The 15,021-nt window shown below is 40.4% G+C and overlaps 1 protein-coding gene across 4 annotated transcripts in view; it reads right to left on the bottom strand.

Annotated features, from left to right (window-relative positions):
- SLIT3 (slit guidance ligand 3) overlaps nucleotides 1–15,021 on the bottom strand; it is a 483,584-nt gene that overhangs the window by 231,419 nt on the left and 237,144 nt on the right. For all 4 annotated transcript variants that reach the window (XM_068205597.1, XM_068205596.1, XM_068205599.1 and 1 more), the window contains one exon: nucleotides 2,515–2,586. In XM_068205597.1, the coding sequence (XP_068061698.1) occupies nucleotides 2,515–2,586 (72 nt within the window). The remainder of the gene's footprint in view (nucleotides 1–2,514; nucleotides 2,587–15,021) is intronic.

Genomic DNA, 15,021 nt, shown 5'->3' with positions numbered 1-15,021 from the left:
GGTGTCCACAAGGAATTCATGCCCTGGCTCAGGCTATCACATCAACTCTGCATTTTGTCCTGAGGGAAGCTTTCCAAGCTGCTGTTAAAGACAGCATTAATCTGGAGACTTTCATCTGGTCTAGCACTTGCTGTTTCCCTATTATGATATCTCCAGAGTTTATTTTTTGCTATGACATTGGGACATTTTTGGAAGAACCTGGAAGAATCTGAGGCCATGTTAAGGGTCAAGCCATGAAAATAAAGACCATTCCATGTCAGCCTTTCCCTATACAAATTCTAAATATAAATTGGAAAGGGCTGGAGAGTATGTGACAATTTGTAGCTTTATTTCTTGTGCCCAAAAGCCTCCAAGACCCCTCACAAACACGCTTTATAAAGTGGAAGAACACTGAGACAGTACAATAGATCTGCAAAGTGATAACCATAGAAACAGCCAAGCCTGCTGCTGTGCCATCAGCACCTTCGTGTCACAGTCACCAGGCAGATGTTGGCACAGCCCAATGGCACCTCGAGGCACAGGCTCCTTCTCCTGCTCAGGCAGTGAACACCCCTGCTCGCTGCCATGGTCACTGCTGGGACCCAGAAGGGAGAGACCTGGCTGCCAAACACAGGCTGCAAATGGGAATCAGCAGGTTTGAGCTCACTGCCTAAAGAGCTTGAGCTATTAACTTGGTTCAGCTTGCATCACTCCCTTACAGTTACTGCTGGAGAAATTTTAATGTATTTCCAGCAGCGAGTTGGCTCAAGATTGTGCCATGTTTTCCTCACAATCCACTCATCTGTGTCTGGAAGCAACAGCCCCATGGACCACCCTGAGCACAGGATTTGTACATTTCTTATCAAGAAAGAATGTCTAGATGCGAGTGAAAAGTCTGCTTCTCCTGCTATTTATCTACATAATCAGTACTGGTGGCTCACAACAGCAATCTGTTAAGAGTACCAAGCTTTGTGCTCCTCCTGAGCTGAAGGCTGGACTGGATGACCCCTCCAGACCAGAATTATTTTATGACTCTGATAACTTCAGTGCTAACAGAAGTCAGAAACTGTAGCTAAAGGGAAGTACTTCTGATTGTTTTGCTGGCTTTTACAGCAAAACGATCGATACTGCCTAACTTGACAGATACAAGTTTTTGTTAAAGCTTGAAATCCCAACATCGATACAGTTCCTGTAAGCACTCCAGCCGTGATACCATATCCCTTGGTATCAGCTCATGGAAAGGAGAAACCCTGGATCCTTCTGCACTGAGAGTGGGTGCATAAATTAAAACACCTGTTCTGGTTGTGACAGCTTGTCAGAGTGACCTAAACCCTGAATGCAAACTCTGTTATTTGAAATGAAATCAGACAACCAACAGTGAATTACAGCTGGGAAAGTTCGATTTTCTGAAACAAAATACCATCTATTGTTCCTATAGATCACACGATGCAAGTAAAACTCATGATAGCATGATAAAAGGAAAGGGACCCATCAGGATCATCAGGTCCAACTCCTGGCCCTTCTCAGGATGCCCCAGGAACCACATCACGTGCCTGAGAGCATTTCATTGGGGCAAGATCTGAAAACAGAACACGGCTGTGTTGCAAGACTGTTTGTAGAAGAGGGCTTCTTTTCAGATCTCCTTTAGCTGTTTCTTCCAGTCAATTTTAAAAAATCCACACCGTTTATGCAGTGCTTCCAGTATTTAACACAGTGGGGATTGGTTCTCAGCCACTGGTGTGGTAACACAGTGCTACTGGCTAATGGCTCTGAAATGCTGCAGGTTGTCCCAGGAAATGCCGAGCCTGCCGAGTCAGGGGCTGTTGTTTCTTTGTACAATTCACCTCGTGCTGACTCTAGCAAAGCCAAAGGTGGGTTACAGCGTGGGTGTGCATGAAAATGGATTTCTGTTACATAACATGGGAGAGCCTCCAATAGCTCTGGAAATACACAGCTCAAAGTCTTTCCACATATTTCAGGCTACCTTACAGCAAAAGGCTAGGACAGACTGGCTTCATTAGCACAAAAACCACAGCCTTGTTTTCTCTCTTAAAAGGCTTTTATAAATTATTTTAATTTTAAATACAAGCTGTCAAAGCCTGTGCAGTGAACTGCTCCCATTATTTTTTTTTTCATTTTCTGATATTTGTGCTCAACCACTGTGCCTGAGCACCACAGTTTGTCATATTTATTTCTGACAGAAATGATGGGACAAAACTTAAACTAAGCAAAACATTTTAATTCCATCCCCAAACTCTACCAGTAATTTTCCTATGCACATCTTGCTGTAGGACAGTCCTGCAGGAAGGGGTGAAGTCTTTGAGTATGTTCTTTTTGCTCAGCTCAAAACCTCCCCAGGTGTGTCCTCAGGTGAGGACCAAAGCAGCCTGGGAGTCCCATGAAAAAAAAAACAACTGCAGGGTCCCTTTGGTGCTGCACAGAGCTGAACACAAGGTGCTCAAACTGAGAGTAACAGCCAGATGTAACGTGAGGAGAAAGGTTTTCAGCACAAATATTAATGAAGTTGTCACTTACAAGTTCTTCACATCAATGATTCCTCGAAAGGCCTTTCTAGGGATTCCTTTTATCTGGTTTTCACTCAGGTCTCTGAATAAGAGAAGAGAAAAAAAAAACACATTGTGTTAACAAAGAGAGCACATTTCTCAAATCTGCATCAGCTAATGGAACCTCCACGTGCTTGTAAAACGTAGATGTTGCTGGATCTGTTACACCACACGGTGTTTTCAATTTTGTTTCTCTCCTCTAGAGGTCTGTGGAATGAGCTGAAATGACTCTCCAACCAAAACCACCAGAATTCCTGATACAAATGACAGAACTTTGAGCAAACATCACTCAAATGTGATCCTGATGCTGGCACAATGCCATGATTCACTGTCAGAGTACCTGCAGCCAAATTTCATGCCTTGGAATCGTAACCCTGCAGTGTGAATGTAATTTTCTCAGCATGCTTCTATTTCTTTACAGACAGCAAAAATACATGGCTACCCCTGCTCAGATTAGAATTTCTTATTTGAAGTTAATATTCAGGAAAAACATGACAATCATTCTCTTGTGAGCCTTTTAAATTTACACTGAAAAGATCTTAATCTACTGCATTAAAATCCCACTGCATTATGTATCAATGGGAAAACTGAAATTTTAACCTTGTTTAAAAACCAACAACGAAAAAACCTAAATAACTAACAGCGATTCAAAAAGTCTTTCTAGTACTTAAAGCATGTTAAAAAATGGTTTGATCTGCATTGTGAGTGCAGGTAACATTTTCCTGTTACCCAGCCTGCATTTGGGTGCTTGCCCCTTGATGAACTATAAATAGTTCCAGATTCACAGCCCTCCAGCAGTGCAGTGGAGGTAGGAAGGAGAGCATCAGGAATGGGTGGGAAATGGACATGAAACCAGAAAGCTGGGATGTTTCTATGCTGAGGAAAAACAGCATTTACCCTGATTTTCCTGCAGGTGCCCCATCAGCACAGAGAAGGGGGAGAGGTTTCAGTATGGTTTAAAGGACAAAGGGTGGGGCAAGACAGGAATGGAAGAAGAAGAAGAAAGGAAGGCAGAGGAGTGGGAAAGAAAAATGTAAGAAAGAAGCAAATGGAGGAAAGGGAAGGCTCAGTGATGACAAAAGGACAAAAAAAGGTGATCCTGCAGAGAGCTGCACAGTGCATTGTTTGGGGTGAGAGTGTCCCCAAGGCTCTGCCCCATTTTCAGAAAGAAATTCTAGCTCTGTAATGATGATTAGGAGGGGCTGGCAGCCCTCTGTACTCACCCCCAGACACCCTTTTCTGTAAGTACATTTAGTGTTCAGCAAGCTCCTTTCTAGCCTCCACCAAATTGGTTTTATCAAATGAGAGGCCAGAAATCAGAGCCTGTCACAAAAGCCCACATTGACATCGCGGGTCAAGACGTATCACACAGGGCTTTCTTCTGCTTTCCATCAGGCAGATAGAAAAAAAGGGGACTATGTCCTTGTCACGAGACTAATTCAATTTATACCAGTCATGCAGTCTACACCAAATTCTCAAAGTAGCCACAATTGTCCATTCAGACAATCGCAAACAAAAATGTGCTGCTGGATACAAGTCTCTTTTTCAAGTCACATTAAAATTCTTTGCGACCTTCACAATTTGTTTAACACTGATCCACACTCTGACCCCTCCTTCACCTTCCCTTTATTTTGCCAGCAACAAAATATTAGTTCTTTAAAGACAGACCTTCAGCCCAGACAAATGACCAGGGAACTCGGACAGAGAAGAGACAAAGTCCAGAGTATTTCAGACCCAAAAGGAGGAAGCTTTAAGCTGCCACTTTGGTGTGACAGTGAGGCACAGCAGAGCTGTGGTAAAAGTGTGACAAAATGGCTTAGCAAGGCAAAAAATTAGTAAAATCTGAAAGGAAGACACACGCAAAGCAGAACAAAAAGGGCTTGAAAAAGTGGAATTGTGTGGTCAAATAAAGCCACACTTAATCCACCATTCAAGTTGCATTTGTCTGGTATTTTATTGTGCATTTCAAATCATGTGTAAAAGTAAATCAGGTTTGCAAGAGATATTTCATAACACTGTTGTGTTCTACAAGGGCTACTTTATATATTTAATCTCATAAACTTTGTCTTTATGCTCAACTTTCAACCTGCAGCCAGACAAAACCAGGAACTGCAGGAAGTTCACCTGTTTTCTATGAAAACCTTTTTGTAAAGTGTATTATTTTTATTCTCTATAAGGCTCTCTTTTCTAGCTAACAAATCTGCCTCTTCCAATCTCCTGGACTGTGAAGCCTGATTCCATAAATCTCTCCAGTGGGCTGAAGAGCTGACAGCCTGCATGGCATGAGTGTCACAGCATGGAAGAAAAGTCACCAAATTTTCTGTTTCTGTAACTGCCTTCTCACAATTATAATCACCCTGTTTTGAGATGGTCAAGAGGAGTGTTTCTCTGTGCTTCCTGACATTGCCAGAGTTTTGTTAACCATCTTTCATAAGCAAGCAAACCTCAACCAGGCTCAGCCTTTGCGCTTCACAAAATTTGATCTGAGGTAGCAGAAGCCTGTAACAAGAAACTTGTTTGCTGAGTTTATCTTCAAGTTCCAGCTTTTTATTCCCTGTTTCTCATTGCAGACATAATGGGAAGCTTACAGCAATGGTATGCAAAATAAATATTAGTTATTAATAGTTACTGTAGAAAACCAGACAAATTATTGTGAGGCCTAAACAAAAACCTAAAAAGCAGATGGGAAAATATGGGAGTATTCAAGAAAAATAAACAGCAAATCTGGGAAAAAAAAAAAAAAGTGATGATTACTAATAGATTTCCTGTTTCTTATACAGAAGTTTCAAGCCCCCTATTTTTGTAATGGAAGGCAAGTCCAGTGCCTGGGGGGAGCATGATATATCCTAAAGAGGAAATCTGAAAAATTTCAGACTTAGGGAATAATAGACTTCCCAAAACCCTCACCCTAAGAGGCTGTGTAGAGAGCTGAAATCACTTGACCTGAGGACAAACCAGACTGTGCCAGTCCATCAGCAGCACCCTCCTTGCAAGAGTCCCTCTTGTGCTGGGAGAAAGCGCCCAACACAACCAGAGCATGCTCATCTGCATCCTGGGCAAACAGATGTGTTAAGCTAAGCAAACGTTTCTAGACTGAATTGTCCTTCCTGTTTTGATAAATGCAGGCAGGGTCTGTGCAGTTTCACCTGGCACACAGCTTTGCAGCAGGGCACAGAGCACACCCAGCCCCAGCTTGGTGCACTGCAGTGGTGGGGACAGCCTGGACAGGCAGCAGATCCCAGAGGAACTCAGGGACAACAGCAAACACTCATCCAACAGCTTCCACAGCAAACAACCCCCGGAGGAAACAGCATCCTCCTTTCTGAGCTGGGGGAACGGAGCCACAGAGATGTTAAAGGGCTTGGACTGGCACTTTGCACAGGGGAGAGAGGCAGGAGCTGACAAACCCAGCAGCTGTGGCCCTCAGCGCATGTTAGCCCAGCCCAGACTCCAGCAAGAGTTGGCACAAGCCACTACTTTTCTTAGTTTTTATTTTAATTTAGCTAAAATGCTTTGGACACAGATGAACTCCCTCTGCAAGTCTAATATTGTTTTCCTGCTCTTCCAATGTGAATTACAAGTGCCTCAGTGATAAAAGGATTGGAAAGGGACAAAAAACCCACCCAAAAGTGCTGACGTTTCCCGAGTGCCTTTGCAGTCTTTGCCGTAGTGCTGGTTTTAGCTTTCTGCTCTAATGCTGCCTATTGCATCCTAAGTGGAAATTCAGCTATCTAACAGAGCAACAGAATACATTAAGGCTTTTTTATTACTATTATTTTGCCAGTAAGAGAACATAAATCACTTAATTGGAACACAGACCCTACGAACATCCACAGAATGAATCTTCATTTGAACTACAGATCTAAAACATTAAAACAACTACTTAAATACAACTTGCAAAATTACAAAAGTACTGAAAACAACATATATTATATGAAAACAAAAAAATCAGTAATGATGACATTATGCTCAGGTTTTCTTCCTTTTCAAACAAAAAAATAAACCACCCTTGGAGGATTTACCAGTTATTTTCCCAACCTTTTTTAACACACAGATTTGCAAATTTAAAAAGACTATTTTTCTTAAAACTGCCTGAAAAACAGCTTGATTAAGAAGTATTTAATGTGGTTGAACACTAATCTTTAATTATTTCTCTTACTCAAATGGGCTGGGAGATCACCATGCAGCGTTATCCAATAAAGAACTCAGCTTGCCTTTAATGTCTAAAGAGTTTAATACAAAGACTTAAAGAACAAGTCACCCACAGCAAATTCTTCACAGCCAGACCTGTGTCTTTCCCAGTATTTTACTGTATGTCAATTCCAGAGTAAAACTGCAAACTCACAGAGTTAACCATTAACACATGGAACCAATGATTTACTTAAAATGAAGGAAAAGTCCAGCCTAACCAACCTGATTCCTTTTTTCAGGAGCATTTCAGCTTATCCACAATTCAGTTGCATCTTGGAGTAAGTCATGGGAGCTCACACACAGCTCCCTGTAGCAGCTGGTACAAAACCATACAACAAACACTGGTTCCTTTGACTGGATATGGGACTTGAGTGCAAAAGAAGATTTTTTCCTATGCCTTCTTCTTGCCAGAATAATACTGGAAAGTTAATATTGTTCACCTGCTTGCAAAATAGAACTAATAAAAGACACTACTCCTGATTTTAAGAAAGGGCCAGCTGCCACCAATGCCAAGAAATTAGCACTGTGGCCAACAGCTTTGCACTGGCTATAGAATGTGCAGCTGAGAGAAATGAGAATTAATTAATCCCTCTTTTACAAATTAGGATTCCTGGGTTTAAAACATTTCAGTCCAATGCACTGATTAAAATTAAATAAAATAAAAGGTTCCTGAGGTTTTGGTGCACTTTTAAAGTTTAATGACTACTCTTCAATCTAACTTTTCTTTACAACTGGACTAAAAGTAGACTGAACTGCTCCACTAAAGGTCACATACTTAATATAATCCGGTCACTGCAATTTGTCTCATTAGAATTAGTTTTAATTTGTACAACATGTTACACATAAACTCTATCCTGCAATGTTTTACTGAATTAAGTAAAACAATTAAGGAGTTAAAGAATAACAGATGGGGAAAATTAGAGAGTATAATCCAAAGATAATAGGTATCTCTAAGTAACATGTAATAAAAGATAAGCAAGTCAATAAAGTGAGGAATTACACAAGTCAGCTTTGTCATAGAACAAAAGTTGAGGAAGATAACTCCTACACTCAGAGAAAAGACAGGGCAGGGGGACCAATGCTATCTAGAGGAAGAGCCTGCAAGAGAAAAGGAGGTAGAAAGACCAAGAAAATCAGTAGGGGAAAAAATGAGTTTAATTATATCTGTAAAAATTCCAGCACAGAATATTATGCATTTCATTTACAGCAAGGAACAAAAGGATTTTCCCTGCTCAGCCAAAATTACATGGCAGCTTTTAATTTTTTTAAAGTTAAAACTAATATTTAGCATTTTCAACAACTAAATATTATTCTTACTTAGGAGATAGTGTCCTAGTATTTCCAAAACTGTCCAGTATTAGAGTTTTTTCTGTTCTACAGACAGATTAAAAAATAACCGAGTTAATGTTTAAGGACAATTCAGAAACTTTGAGTCTCATAAATATGGCACTTAAATTCAAGATATTTATCATCCTCCAGGTGGGAAATGCATTGCCCAAATCACGTCCCTCCAAGAGTAATTAGAACAAGCTGTGGCAAGTCTGACACTCATCAGCACCTGTGCCCTCAGTGCAGGAATGGCTTCTCCCTCTCAGCAGGGTCAGTGTAAAAATGGTATTTACTGTAAAGCAGCACTTGGAGCTCTCTGTCTGAAGGAAAAATGGAAAAGTGCTGTTGCTGATGGGCTACAAGGCAAGGGCTTAACAACAGCAGTGTTGTAAAGCATTACTCTGTGGAAAATTGGCATCACTGCTGATTTTCTACAAGAAAAAAAATTCCTTCCTCCTACTAGTGCACAAAAAGTAAAGAGGGTGACAAGCATGTGAGTTCTGCAAAGCAAGAGCAGGTCCTGCAGATGCTGTGCACCCTGAACAAGGTGTTTTTACTAAATACAATACAGCTGACTCCCAGTTCGTGCTCTGGGAGGCTGGAGAGGAAACGCAGGTTTGGTTTTGTCTTGTTTGTTTTGAGGAGGGAATTTAGCTCCAAAATTCCAATTAAAGCAGTCCTCAGTGCTTTCACACAGTCACGCACTGCTGCACAAGCACTGCTGCTAAGCCTCCAGAAGATAAACACCACGATTTCTCTGTTGATCCAGTTGCACTGTGAAGTGATAGATGTTAACTCTGTACTTCGAGGTTTCAGCACTTGCCCAAAGCCCCACCAACCCCAGTCACACACGCCTTCATTGTGGAGAGCAGGACACTGAGCAGAGCCAGAGCCCGAAGCTTTGGGAGGGGTGCTCACTAAGGAATCAGAGGAAAAGGATCTCAGCAGAAGATGATTATTTTATCATCATCTTCCACCTTCTCCAAGGACAATTGAAAAACCATCTGTTAATAAAGATCCTTCAAGGGATCCAAGCTGTGCGGAGTTGTGCAGTTTCATGACTTCTGTCCTGACACAACCACAGGATCACACAGCACATTCTGAAGTCTTTTTAAATGTTTAAAAGAACAGAGAATACTCATTTGTGATTACTTAATTCTTCGTTAAAGGTTTTTAAAATTCTTGGTTGCTTAAAAAAACAAACAAAAAAATTTAAAAAAACCAAACCCCACCTTGTTTTACTGAGACACAGTGCAACATTTGTCTGTGATGCACCCAACAAATAGCAAAAAAATCTATAAGAATATCTCTGAGAAGATAAGTAAATGTTCTTCTATCATTTTAAATAAACTGTAAAACTAATCAATGCCAATGTCCAATCAAAGGCAACATTTGTCTTTATGACTTTTACAGTTCTATCTCCTCCTGCCATTTCCAAAATGCCGAGCAAATAGTGATCAGACAGCATTTAGGAGACTCTTATTTTAAAGCCACCCATCCTGAGACTGATGGTGAGCTTTCATTTTAGAAAGCAGCATCTGTTTTGTCTTTTGGAACATGCACACAAAAATGAAATCTTTCCTCCAAGTATTTACACTCAGCTTTGGATATGTCAGGGAGTAGGAACTGGAAAGTAACATCCAGTGGACTCAGAGGAAACTCATGAAGAGAAGCAGCCCACTAGAAACAGGATAGGTTCTGACTAATAAATGACAAGAAGATGTCTTTGTTAGCAGTATTTAATGTAGGATTTTAGTGCTTTAGAAAATGTACCAATATAATTAATCCGTCCTCTTGATCGAGGAGACAAAGGAACACAATGAGAGGCAGCGAGTGACTCCAGGTGCTCCAGAGAGTGTGGGAAGAGACAGAAAAACCCTTCCCAGTCAGTCCCACAGGTCAGGAATTTCACTCAGCCATTCATCCACTGAGCCTTCCCGCGTGTGGGGAGGGTGTTCTGCCAGCAGAGACAGCTCTGACACCACTGGAGACAGATCCACTGTGACAGGAAAACCTTTCCTCTGGAATTCTCCAGCACCACTGCACCTCTGACAAAACAAAGGCTCCCAGGGCAATGATGCTCCCACACAAGTCCAAATCCTCCAACTGCATTGGAAGTGAGATTAGAAGACAGAGGCACTCATGTGGTTCAGTAGGGACACCACGCACCTCAGAGAGGGGGGACTGAAGCCCTGACATCAGAAGAAAGGAATGATTCTCCCCATAATTTTCTATTTTTGTCAATATTTTCTTGCTGCTAAACTGATGTGAATGCAAAAGTTCTCTCACTCCTTATTAATGTTAACACTTTCTGAAATAAAAATGCAGCTATATGGAGGTACCTTTAATCTAAGGTAATTTTAAAAAGCACTGGTTTTATACAGTTGACCTCTTTGGGGGTTTATACTTTTGTCTGTTGAACCATACTGGAAAGAAATCCTATGCATTTGCAAATTCTAAACATCAGTATGCAATATCACCCTCCTCTAATCTCCCCAGAGAGACAGCAGCCTCCACAGCCCTGCCTGGCCACCAAACAAAATTATATTTGCAGTTTATTGGACATATATTTTTAAATTATGATGAGTTTTTATTTTAAAAGATAAATTTGTGAAATCATAAAGAATAAAACATGCACTGTCTTTGGATAACTGATCAACATCTGGAGCAAGACTCTCTTTTGATTGATCTGTCTTAACCTAACTCTGCCTTTGTTAATGACTAATATTTTTATACTAAAGTTTTTTTTGCACTTTACTAATATATTAAAAGAAAAAAAATCTCCTGCCAGTCAATATTTTTGTGTACCTAATCATCACATTATAGAATGAAAACAATATTCACAATAGTATTTATTTAATTCGGGCTGTGATCCAGTAATTTAGCTAAGAAAATAAGATTCTTCCTAGGATTAAGTAGCAATTACATGTGTAAAGATCTAAGATTTATTTTTTTTACCAAGTTCTCCTGAAAAAGGCCAATTATACAATTTGTTTGTATGACCACTGCAGACATTCCTGTGGCTACATAAAAAGTAACAAAAATTATAGAGAATCTGTGTATAGTAAAGCCAACTTGAATTTCCATTCATTCCAGTGAGGTAGAAATGAATTAAAAAGTATTTGAATGCACTGCAGTGAGAAAAACAGCATTGTTTATAGCTCAGGCCCAGTTATCAGAGAGCCTTTATTCTGTTATGTGGTAAAAAGTGCACAGGTGCAAGAGGGGCACACTGGCACTTGAGCTGTAATCAAAGTTCTAAGAATAAATTATAATATTGGACCAGCAATATCTATTCCACTGATATTCAGCAGACTGCAGGAACAGATACTGAAGCCCAAGACAAAAAGACTGGGGAGTTCCATGCACCTTTTCCCTTTTTTTCTAATATTTTAGCTTCTCTTTTTCCTCCCCAGCTTCGCCTTTATGTATCTTCCCTGCTAGGGATCGTTTAGCCCTGAGAGTCCCAGTGAAACACTGCAGATGGAAGGAGATCCACTTCAGGCTGGTTTGTAGCCATAATTCATTTTTCTGTGTGGCTGTGCCATCTAGATTTATTAGATCAAGATGTAATACCACAAAGTGGTTCACTCGGGTGGGGATATTCATGCACGTGTTGATGTAACAGCAGCTCTCTGTTTTTTGGGAGGATCCACAAACCCAGCAGCTCCTCCAGGACTCCAGAGCAGATCACCCTGACCATTACAGCTGCATGAAACACACCCTTACAAACCTCATCCTCCTACTTTACCCACACCAAAAAAAGGTTCACTGGAACATAACAAAATAATTTCTTCTTTTCAATGATTATTCACGTAGGTAAAGCACCTTCAAGAATCCCACTCCATGCACAGGATATTCATCATTCAATAATGCCATGCTTTAGAAAAAGGCATTTCAATGGAATGTAGGTGTTTTAAGTAGAGAAAATAAAACTCAAGTATACTAGTAGAACAAACATGCTAACGTGACACAAATCTAAACCAAAATTAGCTTTTAGCTAAAGTGCACATAAAGTGGTGAAATCTTGCAAAAGAGAAGTTAAACTCATAATCATTCTGCTCAGATTACTGAGTGTCTGAGTGTTTCAGCAAATCAACTACCAAAGACCTAAACCTTTATTGAAAACAGCTAAAATTGAGACAATTCATGAGAATTAACAGCATTCCTAGGACTTCATTGCCACCTTCAAACCAGTCACAAGTGGCCTGAACAAGTTACAAGCTGAGTTAATTTCCTTGAATCCACCCAAACACTGCATAACAAAATCCTCCAGATTCTACTTTGAAAACGGACTCATTTTTTTAATCCTCAAACACCCAAAAATACTCAGAGGGAGACCTGGGTGTGCAGAAATGGTTTACAGCACATCTCAAAGGTGTCTGTGGCTTTTTTTTTGAGCTTTATTCCCGAAGCTGATGAGGGAACAAGGGCACTCCAGTGATTCATCAGCAGATGCCTCCTTCCAGAGACCCACACGGGTTCATTTGCATGAAGCCACTTCCAGAAATGAACCCGGCTTTCCTCTGACTCCCTGTCAAGCACTGCTGAATTTCAGATTGACAATGTCAGCACACAAAATTGAATTAAATGTAAAAGAGCTGACCAGGGAAGAGGGAGGAGCGGCTCCTTGCACAACAGACTCCAATGTGTCCATGCTTTGCTGTTTCATTGTTGAGGCACTCTCAAATCCAAGAACATCAAAGTCCAGCGTGATTTGATTTAATCACTGCTGGGAATGATGATGACTTTCTCCAAAGTCCAACACAGTTATGTGAGTCTTCAGGAGAAAATATGCCTGACAGTAAAACTTGACTTATTATCCAAAAAGTTTTTTTCAATTTATGACACCTCCTTAGCAAGCTTTTGAAAAAATAATTAGTTAAAGGGGTGTCATGGGTCATACGAAAAAACAGTCTTATCTTATCAGAAAAGGAAATTTAACTTCATTATAAGACTTGGAAAGTTTACATCCTGATATTTTTCACATCATTACTTCCAGATGTCATGTGGAAAACCAACAATCAAGAGACAGAAACTAAGAGTCAGTCAAAAAATACACAAAAATATCTTCATCCCAGTTCCATACACAAAGGTTTTTGTTTGCTTCCAGAAAGGAATTCATTGTGGAACCTGTTTTTATCCCAGCTCAGATGCAATCACTCTTCCTTTTTTTGAACATTAAATTTGTGGAAAGACAACTCTAAATACCAGGGAACTGTGGCTAACAGAGAAAGTGGTTTTCTAACTAAACCTATCCCACCCTGTTAAGTTTATACAATTATGATATAGATTATATACAACTATAACACATATGGTTCCAATGCTCTTTCTAGCTTGCACTCTTTGTTCAGTCTTTCTGAATCATAGAATGATGTAAAGGAAAAAAGGCAAAACAAACACTAAATGTTAGGGTTGGGATGCATTACCAACACTTTACCAAAAACAATAATGGAACAGAAGTAGTTTTACATATATTAAATATTTCCAACTGTCAGCTGTAACCTACATGTGCTTTAATTAGCAATATTAAATAAGAGCCTACATTTATTTCTTCATGGATTAAGCATATTTGGAAGTATTAAATACACCATACATTTGTCTACTTCAGAAGGTTCGACGTAATTAGAAAAACAGAATCTAAACCAAGCATTTTCAGTTAATGCTGAACTGGAAGAAAATTCATTCCAAGACAAAGAAGATTATTCCTTCAGCTTGTCCCTAGTGCCTGGTAACTAGAAGCATTTTAACCAGGTCAAAATCCCACCTTACAGGACAATGTCAATGTCCTCTTCCTGCAATAGCCCAGAAGTATTACTACTGATTATTTTATTATATTCTGTACATTATTCCATGAGCTACCTCCCTGTGGATTTACATCCCAATTTTGTCACTTGCCATGGCAGTGTCTGTCACACAGAAGTCAGCAAATAATCACCTCACTGAAATCTTCTGACCTCTGGTTATGGTCAGGGGTGCTCAGCTCTCACTGCAGGCTCAGCAAGACCAGAGTCCAGCCCACACATGGGAGATTTTAAAAAGGAGAGAAGGCCCAAATGAACATGTTCTAATTCCCTCAGTTGCAACTCAGCCCCCTTAAACCCCAAGAGGAGGGAGCCCCATGCCCCTGAGTAAAGAAGGAATGCAGGAACTGAGGGCACACAACTACTGTCTCTGAACCAGAAATATCAGTGTTTTTAGCAATGTCATGGTACCCCTGGCTAAAGAGATGGAAGCATATTTACATAGAACAAGTTCTAAACTGACTGAACAAATTATTAATAATGAATTAATATTTTCTTGGCCTTTCAAGTATCTTCTTTGGTTATTAAAGTGAGACATTCATTAAAGCTGCAGTATTAAAAACCACATTTTTCACTTTATTGTACTGAAACTTTAAAATGTAGATAAATGGTAGGATGAAGTGGATGGAAGCTGTGGATTGCAACAGCACCTGAGGGAACTTGCTTCCTTCAAAGGCCATCTGCATGTCACAGAAATAGCACCGGTGGCACAGGGACAGCAGAGTTTGCTTATCAGGGCACAATGGTGATGTGAATCTGGGACTGGTGACTGCATCTCCACAGGCGTAGGATTCCATAGTGGTCAAAGGTCACCCACTCATGTAGAAATCTCTCTCCCAGCTCTGTCTGTGGAGACAAAGCCCATGGGGATGGAAAAGGCTGAAGGACAGCTGTGCTTTGGAATGAAACATGCAATGCACCAGAACTAGACACGCTCACAAGTGGCCAACATATTTGAAAGGTAGTGTTTAAAAATGTCCTTGTAGGGCTCCTATGACTCTTCACCATCACTGATAAACCCTAATATGGCAAGGTTGTCACACGTGCCCCTTCTCTGGCACCACTGGAAGAGCTCAGGCAACTGGGAGAACACCCATTTGACTGTATTCAGTCCTGATCCAGAAGAAAGGATTTCCAATGTGTCTGTAGGAATG

The sequence above is a fragment of the Anomalospiza imberbis genome, chromosome 15 (genome assembly GCF_031753505.1).
Source record: "Anomalospiza imberbis isolate Cuckoo-Finch-1a 21T00152 chromosome 15, ASM3175350v1, whole genome shotgun sequence".
NCBI lineage: Eukaryota > Metazoa > Chordata > Aves > Passeriformes > Viduidae > Anomalospiza > Anomalospiza imberbis.
Note: the sequence above shows the minus strand (reverse complement) of the source record. Positions and strands in the feature narration are given on the sequence as shown.